General features: G+C 55.2%; 2 protein-coding genes across 2 annotated transcripts in view; one reads left to right on the top strand and one right to left on the bottom strand.

Moving 5' to 3' along the window:
- DNAJC30 (DnaJ heat shock protein family (Hsp40) member C30) overlaps positions 1 to 2,109 on the top strand; it is a 2,721-nt gene extending 612 nt beyond the window's left edge. Inside the window, exon 2 of the mRNA XM_077777939.1 lies at positions 1 to 2,109. This exon is cut by the window's left edge and continues 7 nt beyond it. Coding sequence (XP_077634065.1) covers positions 1 to 276 — 276 coding nt within the window. The 3' untranslated portion in view covers positions 277 to 2,109.
- A 4,999-nt stretch (positions 2,110 to 7,108) lies between these two features.
- Positions 7,109 to 10,581, bottom strand: part of VPS37D (VPS37D subunit of ESCRT-I) — a 6,719-nt gene continuing 3,246 nt past the window's right edge. Inside the window, 5 exon segments of the mRNA XM_077777868.1 lie at positions 7,109 to 8,001; positions 8,003 to 8,133; positions 8,708 to 8,790; positions 9,289 to 9,460; positions 10,539 to 10,567. Coding sequence (XP_077633994.1) covers positions 7,842 to 8,001; positions 8,003 to 8,133; positions 8,708 to 8,790; positions 9,289 to 9,460; positions 10,539 to 10,567 — 575 coding nt within the window. The 3' untranslated portion in view covers positions 7,109 to 7,841.

The raw sequence follows: 10,581 nt of genomic DNA, 5'->3' as shown, positions 1-10,581 counted from the left end.
GGCTCGCCCCGCCCCCCGCCCCCCGCGTCTCAGGCCCGCGGCCGGGGTCAGGCCCCCACGGGCGCCAACCGCACCATGTTCGACTTTGACGCCTTCTACCAAGCTCACTACGGAGAACAGCTGGAGCGCGAACGGCGCCTTAGGGCCCGGCGAGAGGCCCTGCGCAAACAGCAGGAGGCCCGGGCCAAGCAGGGCTTCCGCTGGGACGATACCCGAGACGCGACCCTTGTCTTCCTTCTCCTCACCGGCTTCATCATCATGGGCTTTCGTTTTTAAAAGGAGAGAGGAAGAAAGGGAGCCGCCCCCAGCCAGCCCCAAGAAAATGGCCTTTCCCGTGTTCTCGAACCCTTTGCCTTCCATAGTCTACCTCTGCCGGTGTCCGAAGAGACTGCTCTTCCCCTCCTCTTCCCGGCTTAGCCATCCACCTACGCGTCCCACCCCGACGGTCCAGGAAAGGCGGCTTTTCGGTGCCCAAGAAAGAGGCCCCAAGAAGAAGAGTCCCCAGAGCCCGAGAGTGAAGGGCTCTCTGGAGTCCCTTGGGTGCCTTGCTCCCAGAGGTTGCCTTCCCGATGTCAGCTTCTGGAACACTTGCTCGGGCTTTATTGTAAAGCTCTGAGCAAGACTTGGCTGCTCCTGCCCCGCATTTGTACCGTGGGGCTCCTGTGTAACCTTGAACCGTGCAATGTGACCAATTGCTGGCTGCCAAAAGAGAAAATGCGGGGTAGTTCGAACCTTGTCTTTCTCTGTGAGTTCCCCAGCCAGAGGTGGGACCCGCCGTAAGAATGCGATCTCTGGAAACCTTGCTGTTCTCGCCCGATCAGCCCCAGACCCCGCTCCCCCTTCTCTTGGCGGGCATGTGGGAGTGGGGGAGCAAGGTCATGGAGCATAAGGAATTGAGTGTTCCTGTGCCCGCAGCTATCTAATGTATGACCTTGGAGAAGCTACTCTGTGGGCATAACAGCAGAGGAACAAATCATTTGCTCTCCTGAGGTCTGTCACGCTTTATTATCTACACTTCTAATGGGCTCATTGATTAAAACGTGATGTGATGGAGTCAGGTTTATCCTTGGGACGGTATGCCTGTCCCCTGGTCATTCCCTCTGCCAGCCAGCCCCATCGCTAACTGTGCAGCCCATCCCCTCCCAGAAATAGAGCAGCAAGCTGGGGGGCTGAGTGGCCTGAAGGTGGCCTGTCCTCTTGTTTAGCCCCACAAGCCAGATCCTTGAAACCTGGCTGCTTGAGTTTAGAGTAGACAGTACTGCTAAGGGACAGGAGGCATGTGGTGGGAACTCTTTATTCAGAGCTGGCTGAGGCTTCCGCCACCCCCCTTTTTTTTAATGTTTATTTATTTTAAGAGCGTGTGTGCGACCCTGGGAGAGGGGCAGCGAGAGGGAGAGAGAATCTGAAGCAGGCTCCGTGCTCAGCTTGGAGCCAGATATGGGACTCCGATCCCAGGACTGTGATACCATGACCTTAGCTGAAGTCAAGAGTCGGACACTTAACCCACTGAGCCACCCGGGCGCTCCTCTCTCTTTCTTTTTTTGTTTTTTTTTGTTTTTTTTCCTCTCTCTTTCTAAGCAGGTGGTCATCACTTGGCTAGAGCTGTAGTAGTCAGGCTCTTGACCCTGAGTCCCTGTGCGTGGCATATGTATTGGCTGTAAGATTTTAGGTACTTAAGCATTAATGCAAGGGGCCTAAGTGTAAAGCTGTGAGGTGGGGAGACCTTTGCAAGAGATCTGCCACAGGGTGAGGACAGGAGTGTAAGTGCTAAACAAAGCCAAAGGTGCTCGGGTGTCTTAATAAGAATTCCTGCATTCGATCTTGTGTGTGAAATCCGTGTAATTAGGATAAGCCCACAGCTAGTTCAAACTGGTGTCTTGGAAACCGTTTGATTCTCTCCAGCCTTGGAGGTCAGGGGCTGCAGTGACTGTCCAATTCAGTGGGAAGCATTTGAGCCTGCTTGAGCTCAGCGAGCCTTGGTTTGGGGGAGGGGTGTATGTACTTGTAAAAAGAACATTTAATGTTATTATGTTTCATGTTTGGAAAACAAGTCCTTTTTGAAATTCAAACAACAGGAACTGTTAAGCTTAGTAAAATGCAAAGAAACGAGTGATTCTCCGCCAAGCAGTTGCCATAATTTGGGGCAAGGGTCTGTCAAAGTATCTATCAAAAAAGAACTGGGGTTCTTTTGGGGTTTGTTAGCAAAAGCACTCATGGTCTGGTATGTAATAGCTGGGACCTTTCTCGTGGGCTCCTTGGCATAGACCTCAAGTTTGTTTTCTCTCAGTGAACGTCCCGTGGGGCTCCAGAACATGAAAGAGACAAAGTTCCATAAGGTTGGAGGAGGGGGCAGACGCTGTGAAGCTTCTGGCTTCTGGAACATTCCATGCAACGCTGAGCAGGGTAGTCAATAAAGTTTGTTAATCATCCAACTGTAAGCCTCTCCTTAGGCCCAGAACCAGGCTCACACCACCCTTACAGTGCCATCCTGCCTGCCTCAGGTTTGTTTTGTTTTTTTAGCCCCGAGATGAACTCTTAAGTTCCTACTCGTACTCTCCCTAAAATGGAGTTTGGGCTCTTTATGAAAGGGGAGATGTGTGGGAGGCCTTTTGAAGGACCCTTAGACCCCTTCCCACCTATCCCCCACCCCCCAAAATTGTCCCAGGTCTGTCCTTTCTCAGTTTCTTGCTTGCTCTGGGGAGGAGAGACTGAACCAGGCCGTGGACATTATCCCCTCCTTTCTAGGCGCTGCTCCCCAATTCCCAATAATGGAGGAAGGCTCAGACACACTCAGCTTTAGTGCCTTTTCTCCTTTTGATCGCAAACTAAAACAAAACTCCCTTGCAGGTTGGACCTTGGAGGCGGACAAGAGCAGCCCAGCCTGCCTTCGGCTGTGTTCACTGGGGTGGGGATGGGGTTGCAAGTACAGTATGAGGCTGAGTGAGCAGCACACTCAGGTCCTAAATTGGGAGACCCAGACAAGACAGGAGTCAAAGGTGGCGGAGGCAATTGTATACCGTCTTTGAACTTGATTAGGACTTTATTCCTCCTGAGCCGGACTTTTCCCTTTGTTGCCTTTTGTTAATTGCTGGGGTGGGATTTCTTGCTTCGCCTCCGAAGTTCTGGCATTTCATTCACTCGGCACACCTTGCCTTCTGTAATGATCCCAACATGAGCCAAGATGAATAATAGCCTGCCTTAGGCCAGTGTGTTCTCCCTTTGGTCATTTTGTACACATATATATAGTCCTTATAGCCAAAAGCTGAGGCACCAAGGATGGAGCCCAAGTGAGTGGCCCGTATACTCCCTTTTGGGGAAATAGCAGTGGGGAGGGGGAGCAGGGGTGTATATCTCGGACCTTCCTGGAAGGTCACCAGATCCTAGGAAGAAAGGCTGAGAAAGAGGACAGCCGGTAAGTGGTGGCATTACTTCAATCCGCTGTCTTGAATTCAGTGCACTAGAAAAGTGAGCTCTCTCCTGGTCTTCGCCTCCTCTCAGTTCCTCAGCCGGTGACAGGATCACACACTGTCACCTGCCTATGATCAGGATCACAGGAGAAGGCCTGCCTTACCTGTGCTCAGTGCCTTGGTTCTCAGGCCCAGCTTGTGGCCCCGGTGACCATAGGGTGTGTGCGAAGCAGTTGAAGGTCCCTCTGTTACTATGTGAGGATGACAGTGACCTGAGCCTGGTCCTTGTGAACTTGCAAATACTGAGAACCCTCAGTGCTGTCATCCCCAAGAAGCAGGTGCAGAGAGCCCACCTTCACCATTTGCTGTGAGGTCATAGCGGCACTAACGATCTAGCCATCTCACCACCATCTCTTAAGCCTGCCCAGACCTGGGGTCCTCTAACCAGACTTGAGGTGCATTTGCCCTCCCATCCCACTTTGGCCCCTTCAGCGTTCACACCGTCCGTCAGTCCTGGGAGGGGGCTGCTACCAAACCAAAGAAGGCCTGTTTCAGGAAGACCAAGAGGGGGCTGAGATTTGTGGTCCACGGGCCACACAGCCAGCCTGCGCACGGTGTTTGGCTGTGGCTGGCACGGCATCTTAAAAAAAACCTTAAGCCAACTTTCAAATCTTGAGAGACTGTATAAAAATCCAGAGTTCTGACTTCTCTCAAGCAAATGAGAAAATGTGCTGCCATTGCACTCACGCACAGCCTCGAGTGTGCTACCACCTGGGAGAAGCTGTAACATTTGCCTTTGAGAGAGGACACAGCTCCCCAGCTCGCTATGCTCCCGCCAGCAGACGGGAAGTGTGAAAGGCCTTGATCCACACACTTGGCCATTTTGCTCATAACAGAGAAGTATCTCTCTATACTCCATGTCTGTTACGATGGGGGGAAAAAAGGGACCATGCATTCCCAAAAAAATGGGGGAGGCCGTCTTCCTTTGCGGAAATGGGTTGCTTTGCACCTCTGTGACCTTCCTAGCCCCTGCAGACATTCGAGTTTGCAGATCCCTGGGCTACATCATCTGTTGTTATGAGAGCTACACTTAAGCGGGGAGGCAGAGTGTAAACCTTATTTTCATCGTGGGACAAGAAGGATCTTTTGAGAAGTCTACAGCAATGGCAAGGCCCTAGACAAAGCCAGAGGTCCTTTGGCACCATAACATCAATTCCTGCGCTCGCACTCAGTCTTTTGTATAAAATCCTTTATAAAGTTGGGATAAACCAGCAGCGAGTCCAACTTGGTTTCTTAAAAAACATTTGATTCTCTCTAGAGAGAGGGCAGGGGCAAGTTCTTAGCCACGGCTTTGCAGTGACCACCCCACAACTCAGTGGTAAAGAACTGAATCCATTCTGGTTCAGACCTGCTTAGTTCGGTAAGCCTTGATTGGCTCCAAAAGTGGTATTATGTTTTATCTTTGAGAAACAAGGGGGGAAGCTTAGGAAAATACTCAGAAGTTAGTGACTCCCAAACAAGGATATATGCACATAACAGACTTTCTTAAATGGTGGGAACTCTTTGTTGTTGTTTGGTGTGTGTGTGTGTGTGTGTGTGTGTGTGTGGTTGTTTTTGTTTTTTTAAGTTTATTTATTTATTTTGAGAGAAGAGACCGAGAACTCCAAGCGGGTCCCGCACCCTACTCAAACTCATGAACCATCAGATCATGACCTGAGCCGAAGTCAAGAGTCAGACACAACCGACTAAGCCATCTAGGTGCCCCTTGGAAACTTTGTTTTTATCGAAAAGAGACAAAAGTTTTGTTATTTGGACAATTTTTATCTTTTTGGTTTGTAAAAGCACTGGTGGTCTGTAATAGTGGGACCTTTCTCATGGACCCCTTGATTTAGACTCTCAAGTTTGTACTCTCTCAAAGAGCATTGCAGCCAGGAACATTCCCTGGGGTCCTGGAACCCGAGCAACAGAAAGTTCCAAAAGTTGTCAGGCAGCAAAGGAGAGCCCAGACTGCCTGGAACCTTCCAGAGCTTTCCAGAACATTCCCCTGCTTTAAGCAGGGGGCTTAATGAAGTTTATTAACCATCCAACTCTAAGACTTTACCATGGCCCAGAACTGAGCCCACTCCACTCTGTCACTATCTGTACCCACCTGCCTCAAGTCTTTTATGCTGGAACTGAACACCAAAGAGCCCCATTCCATACCCCTTCTAAAACTGTTTGAAGCCTTTGAGGGAGGTAAAACCTTTTGAAAGACATCATCTGGTTCCCTTGTTAACACTCTTCCCCCTCTTCCCTGCCCTGGGGAGGGGAGGCTGAGCTACTAGGCCGTGGACATTAGCCTGTGCCTTCTAGAGGCTGCTCCCCAATTCACAATAGTGGAGGAAGGCTCAGACGTGCCCAATCTTAGCTCCTTTTCTCCTTTTGGTTGCAAACAACCAACCCTGGAAGCTGGACCAGGAATGGAAAACTAAGACAAGGGAGGCTCATGTTAACCTAGGCTGTGCTGAGAACGTGGGGTCTTCCAAAGTTGTTCAGTATTCTGTCAGCTCAGGCAGGTACCCTGTGGTTCCAGTGTCCCTCAGCTTCGGGCAGTTCAAGTGCAGGCAGCAAGGACAGTAGGGGAACCAAGGCCAACGTGGGGTAGAGCTTCCCAAGTGGGCACTATCTGCGCTGGACCCCTAGCAGGAGTACCTCTGACTGCCGGCACTTGAAGGATCTGGAAGGCTCAAATGGGCCAGTCCCTCCAACCACTGCTTAAATCTCTGAAGCTCCCATCAAGCAGTCACTCGGGTACTGCTCACACATCTTCGTGGTTGGTCCCCATCCTTCCTAAGGTTTCCACCACTGGTCTTGACTCTGACCTCCAGCTCTACATCTCTAACCCTTGGAGACTCAGAAGCTAACTGTCTCACTCGTTTCTCAGACGGATCCCTCAACTACTCATCAGGAGATTTAGTCCCAATCCTCTTTCTCATCATGCACATTAGGGACATTCCAAGGAGACCAAAGGTGGCAATTTATGGGGGGGGGGGTGTCCCTCTTACAGTGTAAAACTTCAATGAAAAGTAGAGCCAACCCAATACTTTTCTCTTTTTAGATGGTTCTATCCTAACGTGGACCAAGATCACACTCGCTTCTACAGCACTGTCTGCCCCCTCTTGTTGGCAGGACCTTCCGCGCCTCCCTGACAAACTTCATCTCATTAGACTTGACCTAAGCTGACCCACAGCCTGCTTCTGCTCTCCTTCTTGTCCCACACTCATCAGCCTAGCTGGCCACCTCGTATTCACCCTAGCTGAAGACCAAGGCCTTCAGCCTTACAGAAGCCCCTCAGTTCCTCAGTGGAGGCGGCCATCTGGCAGGCGAGAGCGGGAGCCGGTACCATCCGGATTGGGCTTACAGGCAGCCCCGGAAGAGAAGGCGCATACAGGCGAGGCAGCTGGAGAACAGAGATGGAGTAGAGTGTGCTTCTGACCAGAAGTGCTGGGAAGTTAAGAGTTGGGAAAGACTCCCAAGGGTTGGTAATCAGAGAAGGCTTCATGGAAGAGGCAGCAGCAGTGCTGGACCTGAAGGAGCTGGGCTTTGGATAGGCAGAAAGGAAGGGAGGGCATCTCAAGAGTAGGAAGCACAGGAACTCCAGTGTGGAGGCCACAATGGCCGAGCGGCTGGTTGAGGGAGCAGAGAGGAGTCGGGCAGCATCGTCATCCTCATCATCACATTTATTGACGGCCCCTGGGAGGTGGGGCTGGGGACAGAACATACAAAGACAAGGACCTGCCCTCAAAAAGGTTCCATTCTAAGGAGACGGGGACAGAAAAATACAGAATGGTCTTTCCTGGGGATGGCCCACTCTCATCTGTGCAGGTCAGGAGCCCCTGGCCTACCTTGCCCCGGGGTCCGGAGCAGGAGCGGGGCACAGAGTAAGCCCCAGGGCCATGGCGTCCCTGGCCCCGCAGCTGGGGTCTGACCACCTGGCTCCTAGGCTGTGGGCCCCAGAACCAGGGAAAGGTAGGAGCAGTATGCGATGGAAGGCGCTCCCGCCGGCCTTGGCGTTGTGCTAGCCCAGTGGAGTGGTAGGGTGCTCCGGCCCCCTGGGCAGGGCCCCCGGGGGAGAAGCAGGCACCTTCCCACCAGGCGCCCAAGAGAAAAGTTCTTTCCCTGGGGCTGGCCCATTACCCGGGAGGCCCCAGCCGGGGAAGGAAAAAAAAAGGCAGAGTTTCCTCAGCGCCGTAGGCACCCTGCCCACCCCACCTCCGGCCCGCTCTCTGGGCATCTTCCAGGTGACCCTCCTCCCCAGCTCAGCCTCCAGGGCCGGGGCCTGCCTGAGGCCGGGGGGAGGGGCCTGCCCCTCCCCCCACCCAGGCAGTGGGGGAGGAGGAGGAGCCACAGATCAAGTTTCTCCGGGCCCCCCACCGGGGGGCCGTACTCTGGATCCTACCGGTGGGGGGGCTCCGGCTGCGAGGGCCGAGGGCTCAGCAGAGGGGCCGGGCCCAGGGGGCACCCGGGGGAGCCCTTCAGAGGGGGCACTGGGCGGGAGTCCAAGGGAGGCAGGCTCCGGGGCACTGCCGGCGGCCCCCGGGCGGCCCCGGTGNTCCCGGAGCCCCAGCAGCTCCTGCAGCTTCTCGGCCTGGGTCCGCCGCAGGTGGGCCAGGGCGCGGCCGCGCTGGAAGGCGGGCAGGAAGGCCTCCAGGCTCTGCTCCCCCAGCAGCAGCTGCTCCATCTGCTCCTGGGGTGGGAGGGCCGAGACTGTGAGAAGCGCACCGCCGACACCGCTCTGCTTCCCATCCCGAATCTCTCCCAGGGGCGACCACCCCACGGCTGGGAGATGTAGCCCAGAGTTGTAGCCTGGGTCTGCCTGGGACTAGCCGAGGGACAGCGACACATGTCCCCCCTCTCGCTCGAGCCTCGGTTTCCTCACTATCACCAGACCTACTGGGCTGGAGAGGAGGCAGAATCAGAGATGGGGACACACTCAGAGTAAACTTAGAGGTGTCTCATCAAGGCCAGGGCCTTCAACTCAGCACTGCGCTCCCAACCCAGCAAGCGTGGAGAAGCCTGTCCCAGCTCCTCTGGGGACCCAATCTACACTGTCCTACATGGAGACAGTCACAGGTGGTGAGAAGGAGCCTTGCGGTCCAATGCGGACAGCAGCGCAGCGGGGCTCTCTTGGGGCCAGGCACTCAGGGTGGGCTTCCTGGAGGAGGGGCCCTCGACGCCACAGTGTTAAGAGTGAAACTGAAGGGGATGGTGATAGGCTGGGTCTCCCGCCCTGTCCCAGGTGCAGCGGCCCCTCCCCTTACCTCCGCCTCCTGTTCTGCTTCTTCCAGCTCAGCCTGCAGCCAGCCCAGCGCGCAGTGGGGGCTCCAGCGATGCATGCTCTCCTCTGAAGGCCACAGAGGGACCACAGTAAATAGCTCCTGCCTTCAGGACCCATGGCCTAGGACAGACAGGCCAGAGCCCCAGGGCCCAGTTCTGACACTCACTGACCCGCTGTGTGACTCTGATTCTCGCTGGAGCCTCAGTGTCCTCATCCGCGCATCGCCCCGTGGAATCAGTTTGTGAACCCCCTCCCCCCAGGGTCCTATCCCTGTCCTAGTGCAAAAGAGGAAGCAGGGGCTTCGGCCCCCAGAGCACGTCAGGCCACTTTCCTTCCCCTACTCAGGGCCCCCTTCTGGCCTTTCCAACCTAGTTCTGCTCCTTGACTGCTCACTTCCCCAACTCAGTCTTCCAGGAGTAGAACCCCTAAGGCTCACCCAGGAAATAGGTCTGCCCACGCCGTGCCCTTCAGAGCCTGGTGCTTCCCAAGGCTGCCCGGCCATATGGCCAACTGCCCCCCCACCCCCCGCCCCCGTCGCAGCCAGTTCTCCCAGATGTCCCTCACCCAGTCGCTGCAGCTTGTCCGCACAGCTCTCGGCCACCTCTCGAAGCTCCTGGTACTTGATGGCCAGGGCAGCCCGGCCCATCTCCAGGCGGGGCCGCAATGCCAGGTTCTCCTTGGCTAGCGCGTAGTTGGAGGCCAGGCATGCCTCGCGCTCCAGCTGCAGGCCCTGAAACTACCAGCACAGAGAAGCCAAGCGGCGCGCTCAGGGGATCTGCCCAGGTCCACCCCCTGCCACCCCGGGCAGCAGGGCCCCAGGGCCCAGCCGAAGGCACCCCAGCCTTCAGGATGGCGGGCTAACAGGTGGAGGGACCGGGAGAGGCCTGGATGGAGCTCTGCCTTGAGGTCCCCCTCCCGGCCTCAGTTTCCTCTTACACAAAGTGAGCTAAAAACATCTACCTTACGGGGCTGTTGTGAGACCAAGTGAGGAAAACGATGACCGCCTCCACAAATGTTAGTTAATTTTTAATTTTTCAATTAATATGTCTGCTCAGGTCCCTAAGGAGTCCCCCGCCCTCCTCTGTCCCATTTTCCATGCATGGGCAGCTTTCCTCTTATTCCAGGCCTTTGTCTGCTTCCTCCTCAGGTGTTTGTGCCGAAAACACTCCCCCCTGCTCTCACTCTCCAGAGTGATGTCTTGGCCCTGTCCCTGCATGGTACCCCCCTCAAGCCACCCTCTCTTCCCTCCGCGCCCCTCCTTCTGCCCTCCAGTGGAATCCCCACACCCCAAGGAATACACACCCCCTTTTCCTCCCTGATCCCTAGCACCTGCTCCCAGCTTTCCTTCTCTTGCAGAAAGCAGACCCCCTTTCTCTCCTGGCTCTGGAGAATGCTTTTTCCTTCTGTTTCTCAGAGGGCCAAGCCCCCTTCCCTGCCCCTGGAGAACGCACTACCCTCCATCTGTCCCCTGTAGGATGCACATGCCCCTCCTGTCTGCCTCCCTCCAACATACACTTTCCCTTTCTGCCCCCCACAGATAAGCAGCCCGGGCCTATCTCCTGTGAAATATACAACTTTCTCTTATGGTGGCCTATGGAATACACGCCTCAGCTTCCAGTACCCTCCCCAACGGAAGACACAAAGCCCCCTCTCGCTCCCCTAGAATGCGGACGCCCTCCCTGAGGTCCCCCCAGGTGTCAAACAGGCCCCTAGTTCTCCCTCTAGAAGGCGCCTCCCCTTTTTGGCCCTACAGAACGTGGGTGTGCGAGACAGGGCCCCCCACAACACAGCCGCCCCCTGTCCCCGGAACACACCTCCCCGGAGCATCCGCTGGAGGACACGCCTCGCGGCCATCCC

This window comes from Crocuta crocuta, unplaced genomic scaffold (genome assembly GCF_008692635.1).
Source record: "Crocuta crocuta isolate KB4526 unplaced genomic scaffold, BGI_CrCroc_1.0 scaffold217, whole genome shotgun sequence".
In the NCBI taxonomy this organism is placed as follows: Eukaryota; Metazoa; Chordata; class Mammalia; order Carnivora; family Hyaenidae; genus Crocuta; species Crocuta crocuta.
The sequence above is the reverse complement of the archived record's forward strand: the minus strand, read 5'-3'. Positions and strand labels throughout refer to the sequence as shown.